The 20,286-nt window shown below is 36.7% G+C and overlaps 1 protein-coding gene across 3 annotated transcripts in view; it reads left to right on the top strand.

Annotated features, from left to right (window-relative positions):
• ATAD2B (ATPase family, AAA domain containing 2B) overlaps nucleotides 1-14,122 on the top strand; it is a 77,958-nt gene extending 63,836 nt beyond the window's left edge. For all 3 annotated transcript variants that reach the window (XM_026844992.1, XM_026844993.1, XM_026844994.1), the window contains exons 25-28: nucleotides 5,537-6,232; nucleotides 7,821-7,948; nucleotides 9,087-9,215; nucleotides 10,573-14,122. In XM_026844992.1, the coding sequence (XP_026700793.1) occupies nucleotides 5,537-6,232; nucleotides 7,821-7,948; nucleotides 9,087-9,215; nucleotides 10,573-10,614 (995 nt within the window). In that variant the 3' untranslated portion in view covers nucleotides 10,615-14,122. The remainder of the gene's footprint in view (nucleotides 1-5,536; nucleotides 6,233-7,820; nucleotides 7,949-9,086; nucleotides 9,216-10,572) is intronic.
• Nucleotides 14,123-20,286: the final 6,164 nt, after the last annotated feature.

The following is a 20,286-nucleotide window of genomic DNA, read 5'->3' on the forward strand; positions in this document are numbered from 1 at the left end:
CTTGCCATGAGAAGCTCCTTTGGATTTTAATCCCCGGGAATTCTTCATGAAATAAAGGTAACAACAGAGAATCTACTGTTTGATGGATGTGAGTTTTATCGTTTAATGACAGAGGATTCACATTCTCTGATGGACTTTTAAGCAGTGCAGAGGCATATAAGGGTCTTTACTGCAGCAAAAAGTGAACTTGTTAGTCTCCACTAATACTGTACTACACTGAATATACTTCAGTAGTTAAACTACAGAAATTTGAAGAGAAACTTACCTGCTTTGACTGCTACCTCTTCTCATTAGAGTTCATCCACCTTAAGGCAAGCAGACTTGCTTGTTAATGATCTTTGAATCTTCTAATTATATCTGCTTTCTTTTCCAGCTGTAAACTTTATTTCTATATAGTCTATCACTGTACTGCTAGACCTGGGGACAACAACAGTGTATATACATCAACTCTGAAGCTTCTGTACCATTCACTTATGTTTTTGAGATCTTTTTTTCTGAGAATGTACTAAACAGAAAGGTCACAGTTACCTCTAGATCTTGCAGGAATACTTTAGGAATGTGGGAAGGATTTGGATTTTTTGGTTCATATTGTTTTGGAGGGATTTTGACTATCACTGTTCTTTAATATCCAAGAACTGTGCTCTGCTCTGGATAGGGTTGGTGTGTACCCCTAGGTAAGGGTGCTTATTTCTCCAGAAGATGTTGTCATTACTTGGTGTATCAGACTAGAGAATCTCCAAGCAGAACTTGTCAGTAGGCAAGAATTTGAAATTTCTGAAAGTCTGCTACAAGGTTTCATTTTACTTAGCTTATGCCTAGAGGACTAGTCCTTCTGAAGTAAGTACAGAATTTTTTTCTTAATTATGGAAGGCCACCTCTGGGAAATGCTGTCTGCCTTAAGTTTAGGGATCTTACAGCCGACTCTTAAAGTGTCTCAACATAAGAATGGAAGAATTAAGAAACCTCACTTACTGCGTAATGAAATGTAGAGTAAATTTATATTCAGTGGTTAATTACATTGTATTACATTGCACTTTTTAAAAATGCTGCCTGCATAGACTGTGCAGCTTAGGAAAAAAAAAAGCGAGGCAGGTTTGGTTTTGATACCAACTTCATGTGGACCCAGTGAAATGTTAGGTGTGACTTGTGATCAAACAGGTATTTATTGTCATTAAAAATTCGGAATAATGATTTACAAAAAAGCAAACCAGAAAGAAACCAGAACTGAAGTGAGGATCCCCTTGGCAAATCTATAGAGGTTATGTGAAGATTATAGAGAGAAGAGTTCAGCAATTCAGAAGGCAAGTGAATGTATTCGTGTGTGAAAAATTGGTATTATGATAGTTTGAGTTACAGAAACTCAGTTCTATAAAGCAGGATTCCTCTGACAATAGTATTTCTACTGCCTCTGGCACAAATACTGCCAAAAGACTGGGTATCAGTGGCTAGATTTCAGATGAACGGTTTTAGAAGGAATAATTGTTAAGGTGTTAACTTGCAATCGTATATACTCTGTTAATTTTTTTTAACAAAGTTAACGATGTTTTTCTTCTGTAAATAGCTATCCCATTCTGTTACTGAAAGCTTTAATGTGTCACGAATCATACTGAGTATAAAATAAAAAGTGTGAGATTATGCTCTTGTTAGTTTATTCTTATAAAATATCAACATTAAGGTAGAGAAGAGGGGACTCCAGGTCAAGTTTATTTTTTAGCAGCAGTTCATTAAGCCATTAGTTCTTGCCCATTAGCCCTTTAGTTTTGCATCAGTTTTACCCTGTGGTAGCTCACTTTTTGAATCATATTTAACTATGTTGCAGTATTCAGAGATAAATTTTACTTTTTCCTGCCTCATATGACAGCTTCTCAGGTCTATGTTACTCTCACAGTAGTACATTTTCCTATCCAGCAAATATAAAGGGAATCATTCTAGATGTTGAACTGTGGTGTCAACATCTGTGTTTGGTCACGTGGTTCCCTACTCCATCAAACACTGCTCCTACTTGTACCAGTCCTTTGGCTTTATGAGGGGAACGGGGAAGAACAGAAAGACAGGACTGATGGTGGGTTTTGTTTTTAAATATTGTGTTCCCTTGGTCAACTTTTCACTCTTCGTAGAGGTTTGGCTGTCTGTATAAAAGAAAAATCTGTGTAATAATGTTGGTGCTAAGAATCTGGAATGAAAATTTCTTCTCATATCCCAAAATACATTCCTTTGCACAGAGCAGTGCAGCTTAGGTGAGAAGAAAAAGGTGTTGTTTTGAAGGGGCAGTTTAAATGTGAGGACTAGAAGTCAACTTTTGATATGATCAAGAAGGTAGACACTGGTAAGTGGGCTGGAAGATAGGTAGGGGACTCAGAATCTCACTGAGGTAGTGAAAATGATGTGGGCAGTTTTGTGTTAAATAAATTCAAATGAGAAATTTAGGTGGGTTTATGAAAGCCAAGCAGAAAAGGCTTCAGTGGTTGGGAAGAAAGGAAAGCAGAAAGGCTTTTGTTTGTATGACAAGAGGAAAAAGTTGATTCTTAGAAGTATAGGGACAAAAAGAATCAGGATTTTAGAAGTGTTGGTCTTCTGTTGGGTACAAGTCTGGGTGACTCAGGTAATGATGGTACTGCCTTGAAATAAGAACTGGTCTAGGAGTCTAGTCTGGGAGGGAAAAACTACAGCATTAAATGAGTTCTGTTCACTAAATATGGGTGAAAACCCTAAGTAGTTAGATTATTGCTTTTGTCAGTACAAATACTATTAAATGGGTGAAGGACATGTTCTGCAGTATCTGACAATGAACTGCTGTTGTTCTTTCCTAAATCTCAGGAGTTGTTGGAGGTATATATATTTGTTTGTTTGTTTGTTTTTAATATTGTGACATAGCACTAGTTTTTATAATAATAGCAATGTTTCAACCAAAGCTCTGTTTTGTGTGCATACTTTGAGGTAGCTGAAAATTTTCCTGCATTTACTGGTTTTGATGTAGTGTAAACCTCAGAATTCCTGGGAGGACATCTTCTGCAGCACTTTTTGTGGTTGCTTTGTCCTAATTAAAACCAGCAATAAGCAGCAGCATGCACAACATATGTTTGAATATTACTGCATGAGAGAGTAAGTGAACTGGACTTGCTGGCTGTCAGGAAGACTTGAAATTTAATGAAATGTATAATACAGAGATTAATTCCAGTTTGCTTTAATTTTATTTTTCCCATGTTTAGGAATTTGAGGAATGTACCTGTGTGTTTAGGCAAATTACGGCTTCTCATCCCAGGTAGAACTCAGAGGGTGGACAAAGTGGATGCACTAGTGGCATATTTGAAGTACAATTCATTGATACAATAAATGTCAAATATATTTGACATTATATCTGACGCTTACAGCAAATTCAGCCTAAAAAGCCAAAATCAGAGTATCTTTAAAAATTTCAAATTTCTTATTAATTTATACACCTGAGGACATAAGACTTTTACCTCCCTTCTGTGTTTTATTTACCCATCTTTGGAGCTGACGTGAGGCTAAACCATTGCCCAATAGGGTTTGGTTTTTTTTTTGTCTGTAAGTTTACACCTCCCTCTTTAGTTTCAGATTTGCTGCTTTTGTTATTAATGAAAATCTGTTTTACAATCTAGGGAAGGATTATGTGAGTTTTTGAAAAGTTATGTGAATAAATTGTAGTTTGTCATCAATAAAAACAGTGACACTGACTGTAGAAGCTGCTATCAAATCTACAAAACAGCTGGAGAACAGGGATTTTTTTTTCTCAAATCTTAGAGTTCTTCATGAGGATTATTTGTAACAATAAATACATATTCCAAGTGAGAATATGTTTTTATTGCAATGTGATTGTATGTTTAATTGGTTTTAAAGCTAAAGGGTTAAGATTTATTCCTCATGTAGTGGTTAAACTACCTGCTTTCATACGCCACTCATGGGGAGGAAATTCTGAAGTACAATTCTGCTTCTCTGAGCTTCTGTGAATTAATTCTCAACACATGTACCTGCGTAGTACTTGTATCTTCAAAGCAAGATCTTTGTAACTCTGTGAAGTTGGCAAACACAGATCTAGGACTTAATACCCCATAAATCAAAGCAACCTACAGATACCAAGAACATCATGGAGGTGCTCAACATAGGAATTAATTTTGAAATAGAAGACAATTTGTTAATCCCTGGTAACTATTGGCTGTGATTTTCAATTATAATCACTTGACTGCAACTTCAGCAATTTTGCAAAAATATGAGCAGTCTGCATCTTTACTTGAATTTGAATGTAGAAGTTTCAGTTTTTCCCACTCTCTTCCTTAATCTTCTGAGCTGTTCTTAGTGCTCTTGAAAAGGATGTTGACAATAGTATTAGGTTTGAATGGTCTTCCTTCCATACTTGCTGATCATATTGCAAATGTGCCCCCAAATCTCTTTTAAACTGGTGCCATAATTGTATCTTGCTGCAAATAGGTTACTAAAAAAACCACCTCGTTCTAAAAAAGTTTTATTATAAGACTTTTCAAAGGCACAGAAAATACAAAGACGAAATAGGGGGGGAAAAAAAAAAAGTATGTATGTAGAAGTAATGAAAAAAAGCATCACATGCCCATGGCTTCAAGTTGAGTTGCATAATATTGAGGGAAGGCATTCGTGATGAGGCTTGTTTAAGGACCTATGCTTCCCCTTCTGCTTACAGACTCATTGCGTGAATGCAGATGTTTGTGAGGTCTTGCTGTAGACAGGGTTGCTGAATGGTTTGAGTCTAATACAAAGATTCCCATTTTTTGTCAGGGCAGTGAACTTGAGTACAAACGTGGGAATGAATGGAAGGTTGAGGAGATTTAGCTGATTTAAACAGTGAAGATGTTTTTGAATTGACAGTGGACATAAATTGAAATGGGAGGTGCTGACTGGATATAGGGCAGAAAGTCTTTTCACTGTTAGGACAATTACGCATTGGTACAGGATACTCTGGAAGGTCATTTAGTCTGCATCTGTGGAGATTTTCAATACATGGCTGGATAAAGCCCTCAGCAACCTGGTCTGCCCTCATAGGTGACCCTGTTTTGAGTAGTAAGTTGGAGTAGAAACTTCCTTATGTCCAACCTGAATTATTCTGTGAATCTATGGATTGCACTTCCATTTGTTTTGTTATTTAATGATTTCAAATCACCAAGGTTCTAAAAAGGGGAAATGAGAATAACCGTTTTTTAGTCAGTGTTGCACAAATGAGAATGACAGACTGAGTGGTACATCATTGGTTAGCTGTTTTCTCTTAGTGTTTTACCTACAAATGTATATATGTAAAACACATTAAGTAGGAAAGGCTAGCAAGTCTTCCTTGATTCCATAGTTTAGAGCAGGAATTGTGAAATCCTTACACATATAAAAGTCTTTGGAATCTGTAATTTGCTCACATTGAAATCAACAGGCCCCTTGCTTTTTTCATTGAAATAACACATTTGATTGCCTCACACACTACAGCTTATTCTAATATCCTAGTCTGTTTACTAAGGGATACCTCTGCATCTAAAAGTTTACTTTTTTCGTTATAATTCAGTTCGAATAAGGAGAAAATCAAGACGGCGTTCACAGTGGGGCAAAGGCATTATTAAGAAGAGGAAAGTCAATAACTTAAAGAAAGATGAAGATGATGCAAAGTTTGCTGATGATGAAAATCATGGGGAGGACAGTAAATTGCTGGAAAATGGAGAGCTAGAGATCAGCACTGACTGCATTGAGGAGAATGGAGAGGAAACGGGAGATCTTTCCATGACAAATGATGAATCTTCTTGTGATATTATGGATATAGATGCAGAGCAGAGGCTTAACAATGGGACATCAGGAAAGGAAAACAATTTCGCATCCACAGAAGAAGAGAGCTCAAATGAATCTCTGTTAATAACTGACAGTGTTACCCTGAGTGATGAAAAGGAATTAAGGAAGGACTCTACATCAAAAGGGGACTGTGTGAATGGAGAGACATCTGTACACAGCTCAGAAGGTGTACCTGTTCCAGCATGTCATAATGGTAAAATGGAATTAGTTGATGCTGTTTCACCCTGTGATAGCAGTGATGGGTCTAGTAACAAACAGAAATCTTCATCTGAAGATCAGCCAAAGGAGAAAATGGAAGCTTCCAGTGAAAGTCAAGAAGCTGATCTAGTGAAAGCTGAGTTACCACATTGCAGCAATAATGAAAAAACACTACAGAGCACAGACATTGAAACTAAAGATGCTGAAGCAGATAAAGAAGGTATAGCTTGGTTTCAGTGTTTCTGTCCTTCTCTTAGTGTCCAAGTTAATGTGTTTGTTTTTCATTGTAATCTCTTATGTTACATTTATTATTATAATATTTTATGAACTTCTGTCTGTTTAATTGAAACTTTTAGTATGCTTACAACATCTACGCAGATAAATTAGAAGTCCACCCTTGACTTGCTGTTAATGTTATCTTAGGCAAATAAGTGTATCTCCATACTTAAACTATTCTGTTTATTTTTGTAGGCCTTATGGGAAATACTGTAAATACTGAGATAACATTTAAACAATAATTAAAGATTTTTAAAAATTATCAGTGCAGATAAATATGATATGTTTTGGTCTGTATGTTCTATCTGATCTATATTTTGATTTATATGATAATGTTTTGACTTGCTTTGTTAGATAAAAGTATCATTGACATTGGACCACAGAATGTATTCCTTTAAAAACATTTACTCATAGCAAAAGTTAAAGCAATTTAACTCATAGCAAAAGTCAGATAAACAGTTGTTTATCTGTTGGAGAAGGTGTCTTGCTTTGGAGTCAACTGAGTAACAGTGCAGTAAAAAGATAAGAGAAGGAGAAGGGAAATCCTGGTGGTGCATAAAAGAAGGGGCACCATCCTTTGAAGACAAGAGACAGTTTCCTCAGGGAAGAGAAATAAAAGCCTTATGCATGATTGCCTTTTTAATTATCCTTTTAGAATTATCTAAAAGAACGAAATCTTTACTTCAGAAGTTAGCGCTGAGATTAACAAAGTAAATGAGCTTTAATGAGATCTCTGAATTATGAGAATATCACTATATACATGTTGACTGTGTTTGTACGTACATATTTTCTCTAAGGGTAAGGAGAATAGTAGAAGAAAGGTCCTAAAATATCAGAAGAAGGGTAGGATGTATGTTAAGAGCCTTTACATTTCTAAATTCTGTAGCTGAATTTTGTATATGTTAAGGATGGTTATAACAGGGAGTCCTCAGAACAAAAACAAGTAATTTTAAATAGTTGAGAAGCAGAAAAACAGTGAATGAGTGTAGGGAGAGAATTAGGAGTTATAAAAATATTTTATTATCCGCAACAGCATTGAACAGCTTTAATGCAGAGGTGGAAGAAAACAGAAACATTGAAGTTTCAGGAGTAGAGCAGAGGTTAGAATTACCGTGGTGCTGAAGACATGGGATGCTTTGGAGAGAAAAATGAGGATTTGATTCACTTAAGCAGAACGATTTTGAGCATTAGCTTAATACCTGAGCTTCCCTTAGAAAATGCATAATTTGACATTGCTAAGTAGAAATGATACAATGGGAAAAACCTTTCAGTAGCATTCAATTTTCTGTTGGGACTTTGGAGTTCAGTTTTAAATATGATCAGTTTCATGTGTGTTTTTTGAAGTGTGATTTTGTGCACCTATAGACTTTCAGAATTCTGTAAGGCTAATGAATAATGTGCACTGCTACAATCGTACTTGCTTGGTTCAAAAAAGCCCTGCAAGCCAAACAAGCAAAATCAAACCAAAGTGAAGAAACAAACTGTTCATTTTGAGAGACTGACGGTGCTGATAATTGTTTTTCAAATTACAGGTATATTCAAAAGCAAGAAGACTAGAAAAGTCCCTATGGAACAGTCAAAGCCCACAAGTTTGGAGCAGGTCCCAGAGGAACCATCAGATCCCTTACCCTCTGTAGTTGTTGACCATGACAGACTAAAGGTAATGGAACTGAAAAATAAATTGAATTGTTAACAGACTCGATGAAAAATGCTTCCTTTCTCTATTCTGATGCAAATTTCCTTTATTTTTGACTGCGAACAAGTATTCTGGCAGCAGTAACTTCTGAAGCTGATTTGTCGATTGGTGTTTTTTGGATGAAAAGTTAACAAAAATACTGAATCCTTACCGTTCCATCATTACAACCTTTACAAAGCCAGTAATGGCACAGCAGTCCACTACTTTAATTGCAGTTTTTGCAGGTACTCATATGTGTTAATTGGACATGCCAGTTACTGAGGAACTGCTGGGTGCCTAGTAATTAGGAGTTAACATCATTTTTTCCCTTCCCATGTACATAGACTTGGTGGAAAGAACTGCTAGTAGATTGGAAAGCAAATTGGAATTTGTGCTGATGTTTCGGTGTCAGACTGAACCCCTGCTAGTTTATTTTTTTTCAGCTTTGTCTCTTTCTAAGGAAAGTGACAGCAACATTTTCTGTCCTCTGTTGTAGGAACTAGCTTGACCTACTATGAAATTTAGATCCCATTTGCTGTGAAGTACAGATGATCTCTTTGGTAACAACAGAATTGTTATGAGAGGGGGAAAAAACCTCTTAAATTTTATTCTCTGATACTATGTAAAATATACACTTTCACCTTTTGTTTATGAGCAGTGTTTTATGTGTGCTGTGTCCCCCCCTTCTTTTTTTCAACATTTGTGGAATTCCATATGTATTTCTGTTTGGTACTCAGAATGTCATGCCAATGCAAGTTCTTAAAAATGTCTGCTTTACCTATCAAGGCACTTTTTATGGTTTGGTCTGTCATAATTATTGACCAAGATGAAATAGGATTAAGTATCATTCAAACAGAACAAACATTGTTCCAGCTATCTGAGTATAAAACCTAAGACAAGAAAAAAATATGTGGGTATAAGCAGAGAGGTGAAAACAGACATCGAGTCCTTTTTAGATCTACATGGAAGCAGTGGCCTTACTGATAACCAGCTATGGTCCATTTTATTTGTATGTATCACTCCAAAATAGAGCTTCAGGAGGAGATTGGATTTCTGATTAGTCCTTAAAAAAACTCCGAAGTGATAATAAACCCCCTTTTAACTTCACCTTTTGTTCCGACAGAAACTGCTTGATTTGGTGGTTAAGAAAAGTGACAACCTGACTGTTGACCAACTTGAGAGATTGTATTCGCTCCTCAGTCAGAGCATCTACAGGCATCGTAGAGACTATGACAAATCACAACTTATAGAGGTGATGTTGAAGAGTTTCTTTTATTTATCTGAGTTTTGAGAGACTTGTTTTGTCAAGAACTAAGTTAACCTATCAGTTTATTGTTGTACTAGCAGGCAAAAGCTTTAAATAGACTTTGAGGAAGGTATCTGTAAACAGAAAAAAAGTTTACTGTAGTAATGACTTAAAAAACAGAGGTTGTTTCTATTAATACTTTCTTTAGAAAAAGGTTAAGACTTTAAAAGAATGGAGGAAAAAGAGGAGAGAATACAGCAGCATGGAAAAGCACATGCTAGCAGAGTAAAAATGGAGCTAAAGGACTTTCCACATTTGTGCTATGAATAACAGTGGATGTAAAGTGGCTGTGTTACAGGCACAGTGAACCAGCATGGCTGCAGTTGCCCTTGCATTTGTGTAACTAGGCCCCCAAAAATTATGTACCTCTGCTTCATGCTGTTTGCTGATTGTGTCTTTCATACAAGACCTTAAAAGTTTGCAAACTTTCTCTAGATTGGTAGTATACCCTTGGGAAAGTTCAATACAGCACAGTCTAAGCCAGTTGTCTGCTTTGCTGTCATCCTTTGCCTCTGAAGTCTTGGCTGTCAGAGGCCTCCTGTCTGCATCAACAGCACATTGGTCATTTCGCCATTCATAACTCTGGACATGCATTCCCTCCAACATCATTGTTCCAGCTGTAGGGGGCTTTGGATCAGTTTGCTGATTGAACTGATAACCAACCCTGCTGAAAAAAGGGACAATTGCTAGCTTCCAGTTGTATCACTGAACATTAAATATTTTTCTCCATGAATATTTTACAAGAAAACCTGGAAAGGCCTTAGCATGGGATATTGTAGAGTTTCTGCAAAATACTTTTCAGACCATTTTCATGCTATTCTTCTGCCGTCTTCACCTAAAAATATGTTAAAAGTCTGTGCTAAATGTTAGGTAGATTAAAAAGACATACCCAGCAGGACTATGTAGAGACCGCTCTCTACTTTGATTCTCCAAACTGTGCAGATACATGTTTACAGCTGTGTCACCAAGCATAAGTGTGCAGTAAGACTTGTTCATGCTGTGCTATTGCAGTGCTTTCTTAATACATATTGAGTACATTAATTATCGAAGTGACCCTAATACACTTTGATTTTTCTCATGGACTGTCATAGTGGAGTGCTTTTCTGCATTAATACTTCTTTAATTAGTTTCCTCTTTTACCATATTTTCCTATCACACAGCAGTTAATAAACAGAAACTTCCATTTTCCTATTAATGATTTGTTCAGATTTAAAAAAAAAAAAGCTTATTAAATGTGATGATATAATGTAACTTTATTCCTGTCTGTATATTTATGTATAATTGATGCTCTGGTTTCTTGCAGGAGATGGAAAGAACAGTTCATGTGTTTGAAACATTCCTGTGAACTCGTCAAGATGGGTGGGTTTATCCTCTCAAACTGCTCATGGGAGAGCAGTCCTCTGAGCCATTCAGTTTCCATTTGCACCAAGTATGTGCAGAGCCTTGGTCTTAAGTGCTCTCTCTTTTTCTTTCTGTTGAATTTGGTGCTATTGTCTCAGGTACCTGAAACCAACCAGCCTACAAGAACCAAACGGAACTTCATATAGTTGTATCTGATAAATAAAGAATACAATGCCACAGCTTGGAGATTTTTGGTGCTACAGAAACTGTTCTCATTTCTGCTCTTGTTCACTCTACATGCATTAGCTTTGGGGAAACTTCAGGCAAAGTGGAGACCAACACATACAAGAGGACTGGAAAGAGCAGATCTAAGTTGAATATTTTTAAACAGGCAAACTTTTTTTATTTTTTTTTCTCCAATTTTTCTCTTCTCTGGGGTAATGGACAAAAAAAAATCTGTTCTAAAGAAGGCAATGATGCATTGTGGTAGGAATCTTGAGTAACTGGATGTACAGTAATTTGAAGATGAGGCTCTCTAGAACTGCCTTTAATGTGCCTTTTAGTCAATTGAGAAAGATAAGGCTAATCAATTGGTTTGGATTATAGCAAATGGCAATGTTAGAAAGCTGTCTTCAGAATGAAGATCTCCAAAAGGATGATTTGTATTCTCTTCATTGGATGGCAACCAGTAGTATGGTTCTATAATGCCTGTCTTACTCTACAGAACTAAACTAAGACACGCTGAAAAAGCCACATACTTTACCAAAATGGTGAAATTCCGTTTTCATTGGTATATATTTGTTTTAGAAACAAGTTACACAGTGAAACTTTTCTGTGTTGCTAAAAATGAAGCATTTTCCCACCATCTCCTTGTTTACCATTTTGAGTTCTTTAAGAAAACCAAGTTTAATTCTGGCAGGTTTCTTTCTGAAGTTCTGTGTCTGTAATATAGCTTGGACTGTGCAGTGCAGGTAAGAAGAAACTATAGTTGGTCAAAGTCCTGGAGCCCAGGCTCACTTGAAAAGAAAACTTAAACTAGACTTCACAACTCGGTCCGTGCAAAGCATTGTTAATGTTGTGGGGATTGGAGGACCGACTTTTGAATCGATCTGTTCGGACCCAAGTTCTCTGGGTCTGAATTGTGTAGTTCAAAACCTTTCCTTTCTGGCAACTGGAGAGAACAGTCTAGGCAGTTTCAAAGAAAAACATGTTTTATCACCAGCTCGGGAGTAAAACATAACCTGGGCTGATTTATTTCAAACCTACATGGAAAGTGTTTTAAAGAAGTTGGCTGGTGTTACCATCGTTAACCATTCATTGTGACTGTCCCTACGTAGCTGCGGAAGTGTCTTTCCAGAAATATGCAACACAGTGTGATTAGTTTTTAATTAGAGAAAACAGACTACTGCAGAGATACTGAGCTACCTCAGCTTTTTGTATTTTAGTTACCAACAGTGTTTATGGAGGACTGTAATCACTCTGCTCCCATTTGCAAACTGAAGCTAAGGTACTTGTCTCCACCTCTATGGCTAATAGTAGTATAGCGCTGCAGAGAAACAAAACGTGGGCCTTGGGCTACTGCAGTAATCCAAAGTGCTTTGTATATTATGGTTAAACATAATTCTATCTTAGATCTTTTTCTCCCCTGAATGCCACTGTTTTTCATTATAGCTAATGGCAGAAAAAGGTTTTAAGCATTCATGTACATCTAGTTACACCTTCTAAATGCAACCCATGCAGAAACACTGTATTTTTTAGGTGGGAAAGTGCGATTAAAAACAACAAAAACAAGCAGAAAACACATTTTAAATGAGATTCTTTGATCTCAGATTTGATTATGGGATTTTTTTCCATGTTTCATTTAGTATTTATTAGCATCATACCTGTTTGAGATATTTTTGTGTCTGGTACATTAACAGCATTTTGTATTTTGATGGAAATTGTTACAAACTTTAAGATTTGATTAAATAAAATGTAGCAGATTTTTTGTAGCAAGTTTCTGATAAAAGGGTTTTTTGCAAGTCTCAGGTTCTTGCTGCAGAATTTTTTAAAAATATTTATTCCAGTTTCACTTACTCAAAGAAGTTTTTGTTCAAGTAACAGCAGCACTTGTGGAAGATAAAACTGCATACATTTTTAAGAAGATCATATAAATTTATATGAATTAAAACAGTTGAGAATTTTAGTCACCAGTGAGTGTGAAAAGCAAGTTTAAGCTAATGCCTAGCATTAAAAATGGTTCTAAAAGGTCAGGTTTCTAAAGGAAAATTTTTACTGTCAGTTGTTGATTGGGAAAAATTTTAAGAGGCAACTTTACTAATTGAGGAGCTGCCATGTTGTTTTAGAGAAAAGTAGCTGATATCAGACGTTCTAGTGGACAGCTTACCTAAAATGATATACTTGCCTTCCTAGCCCAAATAACCACACTTCAGTTTTTGTTTTCCTTTACAGATGTCTGGTGGTTATAGAGTTAAAACAGCTGTTAATCTATCCATGTGGTCTAAACTTGTTTACTCTTTGTATGTTTTTAATTTTTTTGCCATATAGCACTGGCAAGAGTTTGTACAAATTGACTCTCTTCCTTGTTTCTTGTTGTGAAAATTGCAAATAAACTCCTGTTTGAGCCCTTTTGCTGGGGTCAATGAGATGTGGCTGGCCAGAAGTAAAGAGGTTTCGCTGGGGGGCTGGTGGGGCTGTCCTGAAGATGACAGATGCTCTTGAGCGAATTTTGATGGCTATGGAGTTAATTGTATTTGCAAGCTTGAATCTCACCTGTGATTATTTTTTTGTTTTGTTTTGTGTCCTCTGTATTGTTACTTGATTTCTTCATATGCCAATGTATTTATAGGATTACTGTTTTTTGTAATATCTTGTCTTCCTTGTTTTTGTTTGGGGTTTTTTTTTTTTTTTTGGTGGGTTGTTTTGGGGTTTTTTTATTAAGTTGGTGGGTCAGCTCTGGTTTTACCTTCAGTTTCCTGAATGGCAGGTCCTGCAGCTGATAGTCATTTATTTTGTTTTTATTTTATTTTGTAATCACAACATAAGCTTGAATTTGGGCTTGTACTTGCATCTTTTGTATCTTGTACATTGGGTTATTTAGACATTGGGGAGTCCTGTTTGGTTTCATTAACGTGTGTCTACTTTGTGGGTTAAGTAGACTTCCTTCATCAACTATGGCATATTTTGGATTCTATAGTTTTATTCAGAACTGTGTTTAAATTGATGTTTTGCATTTTGACTTCATTTTACGTTAGTTTGAAGTAAGTTATTTAATTTTTTTGAACTTCTGGAAATTTTGAACATTTTACTGTAATTTGTAATATAACTGCTGTGAAATACTTGAATAAAGATGACAAGAAAACACAGCTTTAGCTCCTTCAAAAATGTATTTAAAAGAAATGCTGCCTCCTAGCTGATTTCAGCCTTCTTATTACCAGACCTCCTTGATTGCGCAGTTCAGATGTTTTATTCTGGGATCTTTCTGTTTAGTTAATTTGCACCATTTAATCCTTAACTTGCTTACAGTGTTTATCCATTAAAGAAAAAAAATTATTAATTTTGACTTGAGAAGTGAAATTAGCATTGTACATTGTTGAGTGAATAACTTAATTGTTACGAAGTTACGCTCTGTGCTTAGAAAATGTTTTATGTTCAGTTGCAGGGTACCACCCAGGACTGCTTATAGTAGTATATCAGCATCCAAGTAATATTAGTTTCTCATTTGAGGTTTCTTAAGGAAACACTCTCTTTCCTTCCTATTTGTCAGAGTTGTTCTTACCATTTGTATTGTTTAGGTTTTTTGTTTTTCTTTTTTTTTTAAAGATGAACTTCTGATATATCCAGGAATTCCTTTAGTTTCCCCCCCAAATAATTAATGCATAGGAAAGTAAGCTGCTAGAGGTTATGCAAGTGAAGAATCAACCCAGAATCTTAGTTGTTGGCAATTTATCCAGATATCCAATAACAAACTGCATATGATGTATATAATGTGGAACAGAGTATGAGAAGCTGTTCTGTAGATCTGTTAGGGGCTCTCTTGAGGTGTAGGACATGTAACTCATCAGCTCATTTTCCTCTTTTCCTTTCTGTGTACCTTAAACTAAAGGACTCCTGGGCAAAAGGTTAGTTGAGGATGAGGGTGGTAGTAACTTATTTTATGTGCAGCTTTGAAAACACAATTAGATATGAAATACATATTATGTAAATTATTATATAACTATAGTAAGCTCTTCAGTGAGGACCTAGGCTTATTTTTGTGTCAGTATGGTCAGATGTGTTGTTTTGATCTGAATGGCCTTGCAGATACCAGCATCACATTTGACACCATCTGAGGGGTTTGCAGTCTGAATAAAGAATGTAGGGTATGAGGTCTTGCATTATCTGTTTACATCTTTTGGGAGTGGTGATGCTCACGTTAACAGAATTGTTTCAGGCCTGATCTCTGACAGTGGCTGTAAAAATAGTGAGTCAAAAGGGACAAAAATGTGCTTTATTTGGGCATTTGACAAAAGGATTCATGTAAAAACACTTGGTGAGCTTTGAGTGGTGCTTCCAAAGCATGAATTAGGGAGGAATAGTTGGGTTGCATAAAGCCTTAGTAAAAGCCTGTGTAACATTCTATTTGTCAAGTGTTCACTGCTTAACGCTGCATCCTTCTGCGCTTGGTTTCTGCCTTGAATGTAGCTTTGAAATGCAATTTTCCATATTTCCTTAAATTTGCAGTGCTGCACATCCTGTTTCCTCCTTTAAGCTCCTCAGATAATTTATTTAAATAAATTAAAAATGAGATCCTTTTGTTCTGTATCTTGGGTAGGATTTGGATTTGGACTTGTAATATATGGGCTTTTAAGCTAGCACCACATGTGAATAAATTTTGCAAGCTAAATCAGTAAACCTATGAACTGATTAATGAAGGCAAACACTTCATTTTTTTTCCTCCTCCTTTTATGCATCACTTGTGATCATGTAACTATTATGTAAAAATGAGGGATTATAAACTTTAACACTAATTAACTCAGCCTCATTCCATTTCTAGGTAATTTTTTTTTACAGTGTGATCATTTGCATAGGGAGTATACTTCAGTTGAACCCACTGCCAGTAAATGGCTGTGACTACTACTAAATTCCATGCTGTATCGAGCCTTACTTTAATAGTAAGGAAAATCCTTTTCATTTCAAAATACGATAAGCTGCTAAGATTTAAAATGAGTTCACCGCTTTTAGAGGAACGTCAGTGTAAACCTGGCCAATCCACATTAAGTTTTGCCGATACATGGATGCTGATTTGGATTAAAGCTGCTTTCAAGTTTCAGGTGCAAGAAGTAATCTGGAGTTAAGATGTGTTAGAAGGCTCCTCACATTCATTTACAGGAGTGGGGCAGGTTGAGAGCAGAGGAGAGGTTATTCAGGCTCCACATTTGAGCCGTCAGTGCTGCAGCACTTTGGATGTGTTGGTGTACTGCACAAGTTGAGTTTGCTCTGCTCCAGTGGACTCCTCTGTGTGGTTTGTGTTGTTTGCTTCTGTCTCAGCAATCGGGGATTTGGCAGAGTACATCTGAGAAATGTATGGGTCCCTGAGACTGGATGGCTGCTGGGAATGCTTACACCATTTGTCATCCTGGGGTTTTTGTGGAGATGAATTACATTGTGATGGAAAACCCTTTGCAATGTGAAATTTGAATTGTGCTGTAATCCACAGGTGTTCAACTGTGCCTGTATGGAAGTAGGAGTCTGTAGAAGATGACCTGTCAGCTTCAGGACTGTGGATTAAGGGGAAGGAAGGACCTGTGGAAATTTTAAAAGGGTTCCCTTTGAAATATTTCTTCATCAAAGGACGTAAAAAATAGACCAAAATATTAATCTTAGAAGATATGTTAAATTTGGACTAAATTAAGTTGATAAGAAATTGAGTCTTTCTGCTGTAGACAGAAAGGAAATAATGCTGGTTTAGTTAAGGAACTATTTCTCGTCTCCAAAACCTCAGCTCAAGTTCTGTCATAAAGATCTTGTGTTCCCTGGCTGACTTCTTACACCTTGTAGTGTACACCACCTGTGGAGGCTGCCTGGAAGAACAGTGATACCTGATCTTGGTGATGGGGAAGGACAAATTACCAATCTGTTTTAGGTTTTTTATGAATAGAATTCTGAAATGAGTTCTGAAGTGATGCCCACTGCATTCTCTGTGACGTTACAAAAGGTTTAGTGAGAAAAAGGAAATACAATGTGAGTAGTCATGTGTTGTATGTGACTATCAATATCAGTTTCATAATAGTGTTTTGTGTAGACATTTTAAATATCAGGAATATAAGCATGTAAGACTGTATTTTCTTGAAGCACTGGAGATGTAATTGGTTTAAAATTAACATTTAGCCTTTATATCGGGGTTAGAGTGCTTTAGAATCTTCCTCTAAAATGTAAAGCATGTCCTGAAGGCAGGAACCTTTTTTTAAAATAAAAGGCTTCCTTGTCACAAGATTCAGAGGACAGCCACAAAAGCACAAACCGAGCATAAATTTTACAGTGTTAATCTTTTCAGTAGATGAGAATAAATTTTGGAAATGGAGGTGAGCTGACACCTAATGATGATTTAAATGTTTAGAATTTGTCACAAAAATTCAGGTTTATTCATGGAGAATAATGTTAGCAGAAAACACTGTTGTTTGATGGTGTGGCATGTATGATTTAATCTCATGCATGCTCAGGGTCTACTAACTTACATATGATTTAACAGTCTTTTCAAGAAAGGCATCTAGTCTTGATCTGCAGAGTTTGCACATCTACCCTGCTCTTTGAGCTTTTCATCAAGTGGTTAAGCTCATGGGTGGAAACACATGCCTTTTTCCTCATTTGTTTTGTTGTGGCTTCTACTTCCAGGCACTGCTGCTTGTCTTCTCTTTATGTTCTAGACTTTTCATACATAGATTTTTTTTTAAATTTTTTTTTTTCTTCTTATGAAGATACTAATGCACTGTGATCAAGTAGCCTCTCAGTCTTCTTTTTGCTGAGCAAAATGAGCTCTTTATGGCTTTCACTGCATTTTCTCCAGCCTTTAAGTCAATTTTGTGGCTCTTTTCTGCAGTAGGTCAATTTTTCAACATCTTCTAAAACATTTGTTCACAGAGGAAATTGATGTGATATTCCGGCATTGGTCCCATCAGTGCCATATATAGAGCTAAAAATCACCAATTTCTGCTCACTGTTCCCCTTTTTACAGATCCAAAGATCAATTTAGTCCTTTCATGCCATGAAATTGGGCTGGGAGCTCTTGTTGCTTGACTCTTCCCAGACTTGCAGCCTTTCATGATGCCGTTCTTCATCCTGAATGTCAGCCTTCTCATTCCCACCTCTCTCAGGTCCCACTTAGCTTTATGAAAAGAAGTTTTGGTTTAGTGGTCCCAGCCAGCGAGAGGAGCCAGCATAGTACCTATGACTTGTTTGGTTCTCATTATCTTTTGCTCTGCTCATCTGTTTCCACAGGTCTGTGACTAGTGATTTATGTCAGCATTTTCCTTGAAGAACTTTGGAAGAGGATTCCCCCATTAGAAACACTCTGATAATATAAAATTGAGAATAACTTGAACAGATTAGATATTCCTCAATTAATCTGCCTATTCTTAGCCCATTTAATATTTGCTGTCTGAATACTGTACAGTGAGAAATTTGAAGTATTTTGTCACATGCTGTTGAAAATCTATTACCTTATCAATCAAATATGTAATCCTGTCAGAGAAGAGATCAGGTTTGTGTGATACAGCTGATTTTCTAGAAAATCATTGTATTTATTCTTATCTCTTTGATTCATGATCAGTTTAGTTAGATATCATCTTTCCATTTTTACTTGGGATTGATGTCAGGTGAATGCCCTGTAATTACCCAGTCATTTCACTTGCCCTTTTGATAACTTGTCACATTATCGGCACTCCTTCTGAAATACCCACGTGCTATTAAAGATGAATGTCAGCAGGCCAGAGACTTCTGGGTATTCTGGAGATTGTTGAGTGTTAGGTTACCTCCTGAATTTGAAAACCCTTACCACTAGGGAAAGTCTAATATCCTCTCCAGGTAGTATGGAGTCTGGATGTCTTAATCCTCATAGGGTACTTCTTGCCAATAGGAGACAAATGTGAGCTGTTCCCAAGCACTCCCTGCCACACTTTCACTTTTCATTTTCCCTGGAAAGGCTGTGTGTAGCATTTATGTGTTCCAGTGCATAAACAGAAAAAGCTGGGCATAAACTGAAGCAGGTAAAATTGAACTTAAGTGTCAACAAGCAATGGAGCACTGCATTCATTGGACATGAAAGTAAATAACGTATTAAAAAAATAATCTCTTTTAATGGAAACAGAGTGGCTACAGAAATTCCGGTGGCCTTGGAAATTTAGGCTTGCTTTGCGGGAGCTGGTTATTTTTACTTGAATGGAGGGACAGTGTTTCTGGTAGAGCATAATGCTCATTATACTCTTAAGGTTTAAAGCATTTGGTATGTCACCTTCACTATTCTGTTCAGCAATCCTTACTTTGATGCTGTCCACCAGCACAAAGACATTGTATTTCAAAATTAGGGACTACTTTGCTTAAGTTCTGAAGGTGTGGGGAGGAATTGGTTCCTTTCTACCTGTAAGAGGTATATAGGTTTTTATAAACATATGTTTATATATGTTTACATATAAACATATATGTTTTTATAAATATTGTTTTAATGAGGTGGGAAGCTGAAGCTTATGTAGGAGTGTCACCAGTGACCTTAGTTAGGTGTCTGCTCTTTAGCCACAAAAACACACAAAAAGGTCACTGATGCTGGATGATGGCAAAAGTGTGTGTATTGCCTGTGGTACAAGGCGTGACTTTAAGCAATCCTCAGGTTAGCCCCAGTTGTCATCACAGTTCCTAGTTCTGTATTAATAGCTTGACAGGCAACTTTTTTGCATGTAGTTTACAAGCTACACACGGAAGTTGCCTGTCAAGCTATTAAAAAAACGAGGTTACCAGTGCTGTTCTCTGGACAGGTCATGAAAGAGTGATACCACTGCCAGCATGAATCTTGCTGAAGATCTGGGATATGCACTCCAAAGGTAAAGAGAATGGTGTTCAAAAATAACAGATGATGAAATTAAAACCAGCAGGCAGCCTTTCAAACCTGCATTGTATAGACCACCACTAATGAAAAATTCAGAGGCAGATTTGGCTTGATGACAGCGCTGGAACTTTCCCAGGTAGTAACTGAGTCAACACGTTTAATTCTGTGTGTAAAGCTGCTACCGATTGAAGTAGAATTTGTTTAGATAAAGAAAATTAGAATTTGTTACTCTTTCAGAAATCCGCTAGCTAAATAGGAATTACTAAAAGTAGGTGTTATCAAAAGAAAAAATGGTGACTAGCAAAGGGAGAGTTGGTTTTCCGAGTAGTCAGCAACTTTTAAGTTTTGGGCCCCTCACTATAAGAAAGACATTGAGGTGCAACAAAGGGCAACAAAGCTGGTGAAAGGTCTTGAGATTGAGACTTACAAGGAGTGGATGAGGGAACTGGGGTTGTTTAGCCTGGAGAAAAGGAGGCTTGAGGGAGACATTGCTTTCTACAACTACCTGAAAGGAGGTTGTAGTGAGGTGGGTGTTAGTCTCTTCTCCCAAGTAACAAGTGATAAGACAAGAGAAAATGGCCTCAAGTTGCACCAGGGGAG

This window comes from Athene cunicularia, assembly GCF_003259725.1.
Source record: "Athene cunicularia isolate RWA chromosome 3 unlocalized genomic scaffold, athCun1 chr3_part1, whole genome shotgun sequence".
NCBI lineage: Eukaryota > Metazoa > Chordata > Aves > Strigiformes > Strigidae > Athene > Athene cunicularia.